The sequence below is a fragment of the Hippoglossus hippoglossus genome, chromosome 5 (genome assembly GCF_009819705.1).
Source record: "Hippoglossus hippoglossus isolate fHipHip1 chromosome 5, fHipHip1.pri, whole genome shotgun sequence".
Taxonomy (NCBI): domain Eukaryota; kingdom Metazoa; phylum Chordata; class Actinopteri; order Pleuronectiformes; family Pleuronectidae; genus Hippoglossus; species Hippoglossus hippoglossus.
In genome coordinates this window covers 8,561,112-8,576,607 of record NC_047155.1, presented here as the reverse complement: position 1 = coordinate 8,576,607, position 15,496 = coordinate 8,561,112, and the positions used below count along the sequence as shown (strand labels likewise).

Below are 15,496 nucleotides of genomic sequence, written 5' to 3'. Positions count from 1 at the left end.
GCTACACTGGGACAATGATTTCACTGCTTGCTATATAACAGCCATATTAATAATAATCTGTATTTTCAAAATAAGTATTTTTTTTTTTTTTTATGTATATATTTTCACCGCTTTTTATTTAGGATATTCCTGCTAATTTATGTATTTATAAATTATATCTATTCATCGTTTTATTCAAACAAGGGGCAAAAGGCCGATGATTTGTGCCACTATATATGGTGCCCCTGCCTTTCTCTGCTCGGATGCATTGCTAAACAAACACACGTGCGCTGCCACATTACAAGGCTGTTTGTCACCCATTGGCCCCGTGCCTATCAGTTTGCAGTGATCAGTCTTGCCTGGCTGTCGTCTGCCGGCTGCCAGCTGTCAAAGGGCCTGCTCCGGGCATGCCCACTGATGAGAGGCTGCAGCCATGCTCTAGAATCAATCCAGCACCCTAATAGGTCACGAATGGCTGCACAGTGCTTGCCAATAGCTTAGGACTGGAGAATGAGTAGAGGAGGGGGTGGACAGAGACAGAGGAAAGGGACAGATAAGGGACAGGGAGAGATATGTCAGCTATATTTTTTTACCATCATCAACACGTTTTGCGAGCGACCGTTAGGAAAAAAAAAAAGGACAGCGAGTGACATGTCGCTAATTTGTGGCCGCGAGCGACGGGCTTCGGACTCGACTGTCGTGATCTGCAACTTAGAGTAAAAATAAAACGCAGTGTCATAAACCCCTCCTCTCTCTTTCCGCCTCCCTCTCCAACTCATTAGAGTTTCCTAGTTTTAGACCTAATTATGAGTAAATGTGTACACACTTAATGGAATTCTCTAAGTGGGGAGGCAGAACAGAAGGAGAGGGAGATTCATTGGAGGAGTGTGGATTTTGTTTTTAGATACCGAGCAGTTGGTGCTCGCTAAATGTTTCAGTTTGCAAAGCAAATTCTGTGCTGTTGGTTCACAGGGAAAAAGAAAAAGACTTGATACAAATGCTTTCCAATTAAACGTATTCAAACCGCCTGCCGCACTGTTAAGTCATCTACTGTAAGGAAACAGGGGAAGTGGAGATAGGCAAAAATGAATTAATTCCATCCACCCGATGCTGTTCGCCTTTGAGGCACAGGGAGATACACTGTATATTTTTTATTTCTTTGAAGTTGTCGTTCAACAGCTCAAACATATCTAATTGGAAACTAGAAGAGAGACATTTGTGATCAATTTAAGTCAAGAGAGATTTTTATTTCCTTTTTTTAACTGACTTTCATTCAAAGGGCAACAACAGATTCACTCCTTTGTTATCTCATTAAAAGTATTGTACCTGTAAGTTTTTCAAAAACATGAACTTTTATTTGGACTTGTGTTGTAGTTGACTACTTCTGATCTTGTGTGCACTAAACAGGGAATACAAAGACAATTGTTCAATTGTTCAATTGTGCAAGAAAGGAGACATTATTTTAGTTTAATATATATGTTATTTACAGAAATAAAAGCAATAAACAATCACCATCCACAGCGATGTGCAAGCACCAGGCAGATCACTAGGCTCCTATTTGTTTATTGTCAGTTCAAACCCTGAAATAGCAGCGTGGGCATGTTGCTACAGAGAGCGCCGAGGAAATAAAATAAGACGCAGGAAGTCTCATGGCAGGAGAAGTTTTACTGATCCCTTTTAATGATTGCAAGGGAAAAAAGTAAGAACTGGCACCATTCACGCGAAAGCTTACTTGTAATCTGCATGCATTTGATTGGTACATGCGGGCTGCCACCTGATGCTGCTGCATTGCATTGAGAAATATAGGTCCTCTGATTGCAGTTCAAGAGTGAGCTGCCATCAGAAGCTGCTCCACCACAGATGAGCTGCTCCTCTTCTGCTCCAGATACCATCGTGGAATCGTTCAGACAAAGAATTGTCATCATCCAAAAGTGATTGTAAATCATCCCCAAAGGAAAAATAGTGTTTCTTTACTTTGTCATTATCATCTATAGGTCATGGCATAACAAAAAACACTGTAAAACATAGAGATCCTGCTTTCAGCGGCTTTACACGTTTCCATGGTGAACTGTGCCTTTCGCTTTTACATATTTATACACCTTTTTCTGCAGAACGCCATGCAGTATTACTTGGCTCTGCTTATGTCATGCAGTCTAAATGTGTGCTTTGGCTAATATACTTAAACACAAAGAAGGTAGCGCCTGTAAAGTCGGTTTCGCAAGGAACATTAGCGAGCAGCTGGGGACTGCTTCAAATCCTAAGGTGTAATAAAAAATACATCCATTTAAATTTGTCCTCAAGTTCCCTCAGACTCCTCAGGTTCGGAGGCCTGCTCGGCGAGGCTGATGCAGTGCCCCCTCGGTGATCGCTCTGTGTTCTGTTTACCCAGCACCGCGCATTTGTGAGGTCCTGACTAAGTGGCTGGATGGACCAGAGTTCTGTACCTGAACATACCAGGTCTCACGCTGAGCCGCGGTAACTATAGTAACAGAGTCGGTGTGCTTTGTCGTAGTCATGGTTAATTCGGTGAGCGATAGTTTTGACAAATAAATAGATGAAATTACAGGAAATGAATCCCGGAGGCATTCACAGGGAAGATCTTTGTGTGTCCCAAACACGTTTTCTCACCCGCACACTTCCTGTACCTGAGCAGATGGTGGAGGAGCAGGACATCGTTCATAACCGCGAGAGATCACTTTGTACCTCAGGTGGAGGCTAAGCAGCAGACAGGCAACAGTCTGTGTGACTTCTGCAGACTGCCACAACCTTACAGCGAGTTTGGAACTGGAGACAGAAAAAAAAAATAATGTTGCTCTTTTAATAACACAGTGGAGTTTGGTTGGCGAGCAGCACAGCTCCTGCCTCGGCAGACGGTGATAATAGTGTGTCAGCCCCACTGCCAGGCAGCACGGGCCGGCCAACAGCCTCTGCGGGGGCAAGTGGTGGATCTAACAGAGGGGCACGGGGCAGAGTCAGAAGACACTGCTGTCAGAGAAATATCCTTTTTCTGAGGAGAGCACTCCTACTGTTAGTGAGCGCAGGCGGCAGAATGCTCACACAGTGCACCACTGATGTTTGTCTGCCTGGCCAAACTCTCCAGGGCACAGAGGGGCAGCGCTGAGAGACAAAGTTTACCTGGACTCAGTGTCACTGAGTTGAGTCCTGAAGAAAAGTGTGTGAGTTATTGGGTCTGAGTGGGTTTGAGTGTTGCCGGCAGGCTTTTTTTTTTAGGGATTAGATATCATTGACCTACTTGTGGGCAGATGTGAAAATGAGACGGTTATTGAGTCGAGCAGATGGAGTAATTCCGCGCAAGATTCAATCAGTGATTAGTTTTGCAGCAGTCCACCAAGACGTGTGCTATCTTGGGGGAGTCGCCTGGTTTGTGAAAACAGTTGCTGCTTTGCTTTTTTAAACGGAACGCCTGCGATGCACTGGAGACGTGACATTTCAAAGACGCTGCCTAATTAAAATAGTTTTTTTTTGTGCTGTCGGTGCTTGACCTATATTAAAATCTCAAAATCAAGATCTCAACTTAGGCAAAAGTTCTCCTTTCAGACACCCACCTCCCTGGGGGTCTGCTTGGCCCAACACTTTGGTCCAGACTGAAATATCCATGTGGGATATAACTATTCAATTGATTGTCATTTAATCAATTAAATTCCCAGGATTTAAAATCTAACAACTGGGGTGATAATCTTTCTCTCCTTTACTGCAGCTTCACCGTGACGTCGACCACTACAACAACCCATATATAGATCTTCCATTAATAACGCCAACCGTTAACAACCAAGTGAATGAAGAGCTCTAAGCTGTTTAAGTTGTTGTTGAAGTGTTTGCTCTGGAGATTGGACCGCCCCCCCCAGAGCAGTTGGTTTCCAATACCACGGACATTGCCTTGACCAACAGCCTGAGAAGGAATTATTTCCGGAAGCTCCGAGCTCGCTACCAGGCAGCAGGCGAGTGAGATTAGAAGCCGACTCCCAGCCGGCAGAAATGCAATAGTTTAAACCACCTGCAGGGCCCGAGGAGTTTTTCTTCAACTGGTGTTGTAGCTTTTCCTGGGTTGTAAGGCCAGAGACAGACTAAATTATATTATTTCTCTCCTTTTGGTCGTACGACTTGCGTTTGGAATGTTTCACAGAGGCTATTAATCACACCTACAGCAAACCAAAACTTCTGCCTCATTCCCTCTTTTAGGCTTTCACTCATTATTTCAGTCTTTCTTTTTTTTGTCTGGCTCTTTATCCCTTTTCCTTCTTCCTCTCTGTCTCTGCACCGTCACTTCTGTCTTTCTCTCTCACCTCTTTGCATGTTTCACAGCAGCCAAGGACCGTGTCTGCCCCCACCCCCCCGTCTACTTCCCAATGTTTGTCTGAAGTATTAGGGTGTTGTTGCCTCATTGGATAGAATTAATTAATTAATACTTTTATCCAATTAGTGCTCCCTCATGCAATTAATCAGCTGACTGAGGTTAGGGCCGCTCCATCAGTCGGACGAAAGGTAGACAGATGCTTTGGGTCTGGTGTGTGATGAACAATGACCTCTCTCTCCCTCTGTCTCTCTCCTTCCTATTTTCCGCACACCTGCTTTCTTGTCCTCTTTTCACTGTTTTTCCATTGCTCTCCAGCTCACAGCACATTGTTAGAATCTTGCTGAACACAAGAATCACTGGTGGAAAACAGTTTCCTCCGGATAATCCTAACGGAACCAACACATTATGGATTTTGTGTCTCTAGGCACACAACGGTGAAAGGAAGGCAAAGATGAACGGAAAGTTGACAGAGGATTTCTTTTCCTAATTTGTTAATTGCAACAAATTCCTTCATTATGTCAGGAATGTTTTTAAAGAGCTTAAAGAAAGTAATAGCTGAAAGTAAAAACGGTGTCTTCGCAAAGCCAGACTGATTTCAATGCTCAAATGACCTTTAAAAGTATCAAGTAGAAAACACTTCCAGATTCAGTCCAAATTGCAATTATGATAACAGCAATTTTCTTTTCTGCATTACAGGTTTGTCCTTTCCCTGCCTTTGAATCACTGATGAAGCTGTCACGATGGTCGAAGAAATACCGTGGAACCTTTGAAGAATGAACTTTCCAAACTGCTGGTTTGTTCTGGAGGGAAAAGCCATTGAAGATCAAACAATCTCACCAGCAGTAAAATCTGCTGGCCTTTTCTCAGTTCAAGGATTCTGCTTCAGGAGGCAAAACCAGTCATGACTTTTCTGGGAAGTGGACTACAGAAGATTCTTCTTTGCAAAAACACTTCCACACAGTAACTTTTGGACAACTTCGTATTTAAAAGGTGGAACGGCCATTTGAAGAGATCTGCCCCGAAGGGAGATGGGAAGCTCGGCCAGCATTAGCCAGTGGGATAATTGAACAGAAAACAACCCTCTTCAGAGGCGTGCTCCTCAATGCCAGTGTATCCCCGTTTGCCCCCAGTTCACCCACTGACGGCTGTTCCGATCTTCTAAAATCTGTTGAGCTTGCAGGGGGTTGTTTGCCTGTTACTGTAGGTCATACTTAATATCAGAAACTCCATAAGGTGGGGCAGAAACTATACAAGAGTCAGAATGACTGACTGTGTTACAATACACACAGGTACTCTGCAGGTGGTAGAAATCCAATACGCTCTATGACCTGCCCTGTATTCAGCAGATAACTTCAGATTGATTCGTGATCCCATGGATTAACTTTCAAGATCTCACACAAAGACCTTTTAAGTTTGCCCTGATGGAGTTTTATTTGGTGTAAAACTACAACTGAAAAACTCTCTCTGTCTTCATGTATCTTTTATATTACATGTAGACCCAGGTTGGATATCTTTCTCTTTTTTTCCTCCTATTTTTTGAATGAAAATGGCTCCTTCTCGGACAACCGGACCTCGGGCGCTGTTGGCAGCTTTGGGTCTTCTCAGCTGCTGTAGCTTGGGCTCGTGTGAGGCCTCAAGGACTAGTGGTTCAACACCAGCAGGGAATAGACAGGAGCAAGATCCCTCGTCACTTGAGCGAGTCAAGAGGGGATGGGTGTGGAACCAGTTCTTTGTGGTGGAGGAGTACACCGGCACGGAGCCACTATACGTTGGCAAGGTAAGACTGAAATTTAAAAATCTTTGTGAATGGATGTTGATGACTTTACTGCAAGAAGAAATGTGTTAAGTTAAAGCTCAAGTGCTCTATGCACGGTCTACAGGTTCACTTGAAGACAAATGAGCCAAGAAGCACTTCTACCTCCACCCCATCATTTACATCAGCTGCCTTTTTACCATTTATAATTGGCAGTGGGCCTGAATCACAAGTTCTCATTATAACAATAAGACATAATTTATCTGATGTACCTGTTGAACTGTGCAGAACTTCTACAGTATGAACTGAAGAAAGCTCTTTATCACTTTGTCAAACAATAACTGAAGTTATCCGCTATTCAATTGAAAAGTAATAATTCTATTTTGCAATCAAGTAGAAGAAAAGACGGTCTATATCTAATTCCTTTATCTATTTCATTGACCCCAACACGTTAGTCTTCTCCAGTGGACCCCAGGAAGAATAGCTGCTGCATTGTTGTCACTAATGGGGGTGCTAATAAACTAGGCTAAAGTCCAAGGTCAGTAGTTTCTGATCACCAAGGAACTGTTGGGGCAGACTTTACAAGCCTCTGGTCTCGTACTACAACAATAGTTACCAACTAAAGTAGACATAACTATCCCTAAACTCTTAGATCTCCACTATATCCGAGCCAAGTGCTTGGGAGTTTTCAGTTGTCTTCCTCTGAAAGTCCTTTCATCTCTTTGTATCTGGTCATTAAATGAAGCCTGTTTTTTTATGTTTGAAAACTGTGTGTGTGTGTTTTCAAATATTCTTCACAGTTCTTTAGATGCAAGACACACAATCTGAACTAGTGACCCCTCGTTACAAGTTTAGCCTCCGTAGTTTCTGGCACTATTTGGAACAAAGCGACATTAATCAGTAATGACAACATGTGCCCTTCTCTTTAATGTCTAGGACAACGTCCTGGCACCAGAAATGCGCTGATTGAATTTTATTTTTCTAACGTAATGATCGACAATGAATATATGTCAAATCAAATCTGTTTGCAAATCATCTCTGCTCCACGCGTGGTCGGGGAATAGCCTCCCCTTCTCCTCGTTCTCATCCTATTCGTCAGCTGCTTCTCAGACCAAACCTCAGTGAGCTGATGAGAGTGGACAGCATGTACGATTTGATTGCCTTACATAGGACATGATATGAAAAGATGGAATAATGCAGACAGCATCAGACTCCGTGATGAGTCACGCACATCAATCATGTGATCCCCTTGTTTCTAATCATTTAGACGTGGTAATTGAACAGCTATTGCATCTGCCTGTGTTGATATCTCTATTCCCACAAATTAAAAAAATATATATAGATGTTCTCCACAGCAGCGCCGGGTGTTGGAGAATCATTTTCTTTTGGCTGTTACTTTTCCGCCATCATGATTTTGCTGCATTCCTGCCGGCGAGACCGACAACAAAGCCGACAGGCGGAGCTGTCTGTCTGCTGCGAGACGGAGAGATAGACGCAGAGAAACCCAGTGATACAAAGAGGAAAGGAAGGAAGGAAGAGGGAAGAGAGCAAAGGGAGCCTGTAGGAAGCGAGAGGCTTCATGCGCTGACTTGTGATTCATTACAGGACAGGGGGCCAGAGAAGCCAGTGAACTGATATAAAAGGGTTGAGGGGAGCTCGAGGGAGTGACACAGCAGGAGGGAGAAGAGAGATGATTTTATTAATAAAAAAAGTAAAGTTATTGCACTTCATAGGGCACTGCCCAGTGCTATCAGTTCTATTAATGGTGTGTGAGTGTCCATCTGTGTGTGTGTATATGCATGTGTGTGTGTGTGTGTGTGCAGATAGACTCAGCTGGATTTTTGGTATCAACACTTTAATTTGAGCAGTGGAGGATTAAAGCCAAGCAGCATGCTTCAGTACCGGACAATTGCTACAAGCTTTTTTTTATTTTTTCATGTGACTTTAACCCAACTCAGCAAACTAGCCAAGCTCCATCTCCGTCTCCCTCTGTGACTGCCACTACTCTGCTAATGAAATCAGATCTACCTATAAAATGGTCGCATGACATTAAACTGGCAGCTCTGGTCAGTACATTTAGGCAATGAATCCTTGTGGACTTCAATGATCTGACAACTATATCATGTTTTCTTGCCAACTGCTTTTCAAAGCGGTGTTGTAATGGAAGGGCGGGTATTGGGAACACACTGGAAGTGGAGGCCCCCCCCCCCCCCCCGATTGTACAAGATGGAGCTGCTGCTGAGCTCAGATAATCCTAAATGGCTGTTGTTGAAATAAGTGACGGAGGGAAAAAAATAAATGACACATTCGTCTTTTCTTGTGCCATGTTTTCCACGCCTCTAGTTTGACAAAAGGTGTCAGAAATAAGCCCATTGTGTGAATGCTTGTGTGAGTTGTGTATAATGTGCACAGGTTTTTTTATCTCCGTTCAACAAAACGAGTGCAGTTCAAGGGTTTTGTGAGCGGTTTCACACAGCTTTTGTAAACGTCCAACTCCAGCTGATCTTTATGGATGAATCTGGCATTGGCCTTCCTCATATCGTCTCGGCATAAACAGTGAACAGTCCACTTCCAAGACACTTCTCTGTCCTTTTATACATCTCTGCATTCAACTCGAAGCCAAACTAAACAGATGGCCTCATCCTTTCTGCTCACCAAAATGTCTGCATTTGTCTGAAGAATATCTGTTTGAGTTATGGCGTTTCTGTGACTTCGGCTGCAGCGTGTTTGGTGCAGTTTTAAACAGTTGTCAATGAATTGTGAAGTAGGGTAATAGGGTAGTTTATGATTGGCTGTCTTATTCGCTGAAGTTTTAATGGGGAAAAAAACAGAGTTGTTAAATAAATAAAAGGTAGAAATAGCAGAAAATGATACCTCAGTAATGTTGGGTGGCATTATGTTAATGTGGTGTGTGTGTGTGTGTGTGTGTGTGTGTGTGTGTGTGTGTGTGTGTGTGTGTGTGTGTGTGTGTGTGTGTGTGTGTGTTTATGAATGAGCAGGAAAAAAGTGTTTCTCCACGGACACAGTCGATCAAACGACAGAAAATGTGCATACTATGCCCGTTACAGCAATTCTCCTTGTTGTAATGATCCGAGCTATAATTAGTCAGATCTAAGTCCAATTGTAACGACATCACAAGGCTGTCATCAAAGAGGAGCCGAACAGCTTAAGATCGGAGGGATGGAATAAAAACAAGCGCTGCGGAGCTCTTGGACACGTTGTTTTTGGATGAGAAAGCCTTTTGTGTACTCTGCTTTTTTTCAGCTTTTGGACGGATGGATGGATAATGGATGGATGTCATCTGTCTGAGCTTATGCAAATTTGCAATCTCGTCCCGCCGCATCCTTAGCTCCAACAGCCACCTATTTTAATTTCTCTTGTCCGTCTCACTTTCGTCTTTTTTTCACCCCTTCGCCGAGTCTCCCCGTTCGTCTCTGAATCAGTTTCCTATAGTCCGTACCCTTCCTTCCCCGAAGCTGTCTCCACCTAGGCTGTCTCTGATACAGTCACCTTGTTAACACTTTGAAGCTGTTAAGATCAGAGAGCCTGACAAGCTGCAGTGAAATGTGGCAGGCCTTCTCCTGATTACACAGACTTAAATATAAGACAGCCAATTTGCTCCTGCTTTGAAACCCTCAATAAACCGAGGATTCAGTGCGGAGCGCAGCCCACGTTCTGCCATCTCCACTGCAAACGCAAAATCCTGCTCCTCCAATGCCTCGCTATCCTTTTCTCATTAGCTCGTCCTTTAACTAGGAGCAACTTACTGCTTTTTCAAGTGTGTTAAGAATGTCTAAAGGTCTGTACTCCTAACACCACATTATCCAAAACCATTAGGTTTGTGCTTTGACTCACTTTTAGTGTAAACGCTCAAAAAGAGCTGACTGCCAAATCAGAAGGAAACTTCGCGTCATTGCGTCTGAGTCATATGTCGTCCCCCTTCAGCAAGTTAGGCTACAGTGACAGCCTGACACTTTGTTATGACCCAGAGGTGAACCTGACAGGGCATCAACAACCTCGCTCTCCCCTGAGTCACCCTACAGCCCTGCACTGTAAACCCTGAGGCCTTTTTAACTGCTACTAGCTCGAAGTTGAACTCAAGCCTGACACTGAATCATATCAACTGCGAAGTTACCGTGACAAATTCACATTTTTAGCAATAAGTATGGCGAGTATAAGACTAGTGAGTATCAGAGTATCACTCATATAACACTATCCCATGTTACCGCTATGTTCTTATTTTCTTTAATGGTAAGAAAACCCACATTTTCGTTTTGTGCAAAAATGCCAAAGTTCAGCTTCAACAGTTTGAGCTGAATAACAAATACAAGTACTGTGTTAGCTATTTGTAGTAAACATATAAAATAAAAAACAATTAAAACTGTATCTGAAACTATTTGTGTAGCTGTGATTAAATATGGTTATTAGTGATTAACCACTATCTTTATCTAATTACTGTGATGATACTGTTACAGTGATGGCAACATTACAGTATATGATCAAATATGAACTGTCATGTCTTGTTAAAATAAGCTAAATTTAGTATGCAGTTGTGGTTCTAAATGTACTAATTTATATGCAGTATAAATCCCTCTGCTGGACACGCCAACTGCTGATTGTGTTGATAAATGGGACTAATCAAAGGGCCAAACGACAATAAATAACTTCCTATTGTTTTATAACACCAGTAGGCAACTGTCCCTTTCACCTTGTGCAGTATCTCACCTCCCGTCTCTCCCCCCGGGGAGGCAATGCTAGAGTGTAGCTGCTTTCAGACATGTGTTCACGTCTACATTTTCTGCATGTGGCTGTATGTGAGAATGTCGGAGTCAGAAACCTTTACTGCAGACCCCATAGTAAATATGTCCAGAAAATGGACGGCAGGAAAATGTCTAGAAAAGATTTATATCAAACAACAGACTCAAAAATGAATAAGTACAAAACAAATATCTCACTAGAGACAGAGGTGACACACGTAGAAGACGAAGATGTCAACTTGGAAGGACGACGAGATTCAAGAGGTTTTTGTGACAAGGGTCATCACGGGTGTCGACGTGCTGTAAACAAAACCATTTGATTTTGGGAGTGGAATTTATTCATCATGTCCCGCCTCCTGCGTGCGCGCTATTCCCAGACGCCACTCCTCGCCGGAATGTTCCTGAAAATATCTGATTGTTATGAACTCATCTGACTGAACAATCTTGTGCTGCGTTCTTCACATGTGAAAGACAAACTACAGAAAATGTCCAATGACCCAATTTTCTAGACATTTCTTTGTGGAGTTAATGTCTGAAAACGGCTTTTTTTGGGTGAGCTAAATAACAGAAAAAGTATAAGTAGACACAAAAAATCCATGTCAAACGTGTTGGTTAATGTTAAACATGAGTGTGTTCGGTTAATATTACAATTCTACTGAATAAAGTATCACCGTGTCCATAGAAATTTCTCAAAACTAAATTTGCTCCAGTATAATGCACTTCTCTGCAGCTGCAGTCTATCCCCCCCCCCCCACATACACACACACTAGCTTTGTTCTTACTGATGGAAGTGAATTGTGCTTCTAGAGTGGTCTCCTGTGGTCCCGTGTGGGCTTTATGTGTCCACTGGAATCTGTCCGTGACTGTACTTGAGCTGAACGAAGCTGCTGTTACCTGTCAGTGAGAAAACTTTTTACGATCCTCTTTCCAGGGACTGTTTGAACATCAAAAGATAGATTTGTGGAGTGCCTATTAAATATTAATGCTGTTTTTGTAGGTGCACGTATATATATGTTGGTGGCGGTTATATGACCAGGCCTATATATATCTCGGGCTAAACCCAAAAGGGGGATATACAATATTTTACCATCATCATATTATTGTATTGATCTAATGACGCAGCTGCATAATTGAACACACAGAGAGTTCAGAACGAGGCTTCAGGGATTCGACCGACGGAGCAGCAGTGATTCTCGGTTATGCTCATCAGAGGGTTCGAGTTTTCTCCATCTTCGTATCACCTAAATTTGAAAGACACATTTTGACTCCTGGTTACTTTTCCTGCTCCACGAGTGGAGTCCGGGCTTTGACCTTTAGTTTGCAGGGAACATCTTAACTAAGCGTAGTCTGTGTATTTTTCAAGCTGCCAACTTGAATCACTCCAGTGAGGATAGACTGACGGATGGGTATATCCAGCCTGAGGGGGGGGGAGAAATAGCATCATCCCAGCAGAATGATGAACTCACTCTCCACGCGCGTGTGTGTGTGTGTGTGTGTGTGTGTGTGTGTGTGTGTGTGTGTGTGTGTGTGTGTGTGTGTGTGTGTGTGTGTGTGTGTGTATCGACTCACGCACATTGGGCAGACGCGTGTGGCCATGTGCACATGTACTGCAGGTATGAACTCGTATGCATTTGTGCAATTTAATCAACGCACGGCGTCGGCGGCTCACACACATTCTCGTCTGCAGAATCGGATTTAGAAATCCAGAGGAGCGGTTCAGAGAGGGGAATCATATCTAGTGCCGCATGAGTGTGCACTTTTATTGGATAACTCTCACAGTTTCGGACCGATGAAACTTCTTTTATTATAACTGAAATATTGATATCGCCGAAGCATCCGGCAGTATATTTTCTCCGACTCTTCGTGTATTTGTCTCCAGGATGATTCAGAATGGCAAGAAGAGGCAAAAGCAGATAGATAAAGAGGGAGGGGAAAATGGATGAGGGAAGCAATATCAAGGCACTGGCTTGCATTATTCCACAGTTTTACGACAAATACTTAATGAAAACCCCCATGAGGGTGATAGGAGCCTGTATTTAATTAAGCTTTAATAAAATATTAACCAGGGAGGCCAGGGCGATTTCCCCTCTCCCCTGGTCTGCTCAGTAGATTGAACCACACTTACACAACATAGACGGCTCTGAATTGTAATTTCAGATGGAAGGTGAGAGAGAGAGAGAGCGAGAGAGAGAGAGAGAGAGAGAGAGAGAGAGAGAGAGAGAGAGAGAGAGAGCAGGTCTAGTGCTCACTAAAGAGCCAAAGGGGAGGTTGGGATGGGGGACCGATACTTCTCCTATTGCTGCCGCTGGAATGTCTTCTAATCACATTACGGGGGGAAGTATAGCTCTGATTTATAAGGACTCTCTTAAGTTCACTCTCCAGCCGCGCCACCTCTATGTCTCTACCTTTAACAATCTTTGAAATGACTTTGATCTCCTAATTTGGGCGTCATCCTGTGAAGGGCACAATGTGCAGGAAAGGTGTAAATCATTACTGGAAGTGTGGCATTTTTTTTTTTTTTTTTCACGACAATGGTGATGGCTGGTCTACAGGGAGCTAAAAAGGGTCTGAGCTGCGTTAGCAATTGGCGAATAAAATTTATTTTTGGACACGGCTGGCGACCAAACGTCATTTTCTGACAACTATCCATTACAAAAAACATCAGTATTCGTAGAGGTTGACCCTAAATAGAAACTCACGAGGAAAATGTGTGACAAATAACCTCGACTCAAAGGTCCATGCACTAGACATCGGCAAATGGAGTAGGTTGAGGTCTCATCAAGTGTGGCTGTGGGTCAGGTGACAACAAGTGGTTGTATATAATGGGAAGATCATCACCTCTGTCATGGTTCAATGATAGCCTTTGGCAGCAGATGTGAAAGGGGTTGATCTTTTTCCAGCCGCCCTCTGACTCCTGGTCAATTACCTCTTCCCAAGTGGCCAGTTCTGGTCCGCTGAAGTCCTCTGCACCTTTATAGTCTCGCGTTTTGTCCTAGTCTTCAAATGGATCCACACTAAAGACCATTTTGGCCCGAATATAAAACGATATTGAATATACGAAGCATCACTCCTGGTGGGAGAGTTTCCTAAATGATACAGTTCAAACTTAAGAAACAGTTTATCTTGCAAAATGTGAAACATGAAATGAAAGAGCATAAATCCTGCAGTCATGCTCACACATTGTCCGGTCAGGCTCTCAAAGCAAATAGATAATTTTTTTGCTGGCTGTAATTTGTCAAACTGTCTTTATGAGCGCCTCATTGTGACTTCATGTGACAGCCGAATTCTTGGCTGGTTGACAAATGACTGTCCTGGGGTCAGTTTCTGCAGTAAAACATTGTTATGCTTTCACCTAATTTTCTGTCATCAGACATCTGTTTCCTGCATGGCTACAAAATAAATTGCAGAAAAGCATCCAGGAGATTAAACAGGACATCGTGCACACTTTTTGGGCAAGTTAACACAAAAAACAAGCGTTTACAGCAGTGTTAAGGCTTCCAACAACTCATTGTGTAATTATAATGTTTTTCCAGAACGACCTGAAGTCAAACTGGTGATTGTTCCTTTCAACTAGTATCAAGTATCTTGTCAATATCTAAATATGTCGCTTACTCAATATCATGTATGTACATTTTTAATGTATTATCCAAAGAAAAATCCATTCTTAGCCTGAAGACATTTTTGCTTTAGAAATTAATGCTATGCACAAGATGTAATATGCACATAACCCTACATCATGGTAGGTGTATATGGTAGGGGCTCATACTCTCTATTGTCAAGTCGGCATTTATTTAAGGGCTTCACGTCTACAATGAGGATCACTTATTTTTACTGTGATCTCAGAGGTAACCATAGCCAACCTCTTCCAGTTGCGCCATGTTTTTTTTTAAATCTACAAACTGCAGATCTGGATGGTCATGTGCTGTGCCCTCTAGTGGAATATTCCAGTAACACGTGTAATACATGGTATGCTAACAATTACGCTGACGACACATCAAGTTGTCTATGCTATCATGTGGTTAAAAGTACTTATATCTCTGACCTTGGACCGACTCTACTACAGTGGTGTAATCTGTCTTTTCCTTTATTTAACATAACCTACTGCAAAAATATTATCTTTAAAAGAAGGAGAATTTAACCCTAATTTTGTTTCAATTTACAGATCCATACAGACTCAGATGACGGTGACGGCAACATCAAGTACACGATCTCTGGAGAAGGGGCAGGCTCCATCTTCATCATCGACGAGCAAACGGGAGACATCCATGCCACCGAGAGACTGGACCGCGAGGAGAAGGCTTCTTACACGCTTAAGGCTCAGGCCCGGGACGAGCTCTCCGACGACCCGCTGGAACCCGAGTCAGAGTTTGTCATCAAGGTCCAGGACATAAACGACAGTGAGCCCAAGTTCACGGAGGGTCCCTATATCGGCAGCGTGGCAGAGCTGTCACCCATAGGTAAGATGAGAAAACGTATAGTGCAATCTGACAGGAGCCAAATGGGTATGAGGCTTTGAACTCTGGATGGCGGAGAGGTGCACTGTCGGGAATTACCAGTTATATTACAGCCATTTCCATGATGCATAAGTAGGGTCTATAACATAATGCTTTGACCGGGGCTCAGGGGAGAGAAGAAAGTGCCAAAAAGAGCAATATGCTGAACCTCTCCCCCATTGCGGAGATGGAAATAGGA

The 15,496-nt window shown here is 43.1% G+C and overlaps 1 protein-coding gene across 2 annotated transcripts in view; it reads left to right on the top strand.

Moving 5' to 3' along the window:
* LOC117761766 (cadherin-22-like) overlaps positions 1–15,496 on the top strand; it is a 146,649-nt gene that overhangs the window by 74,189 nt on the left and 56,964 nt on the right. For both annotated transcript variants that reach the window (XM_034585980.1, XM_034585978.1), the window contains 2 exons: positions 4,991–6,071; positions 14,967–15,261. In XM_034585980.1, the coding sequence (XP_034441871.1) occupies positions 5,835–6,071; positions 14,967–15,261 (532 nt within the window). In that variant the 5' untranslated portion in view covers positions 4,991–5,834. The remainder of the gene's footprint in view (positions 1–4,990; positions 6,072–14,966; positions 15,262–15,496) is intronic.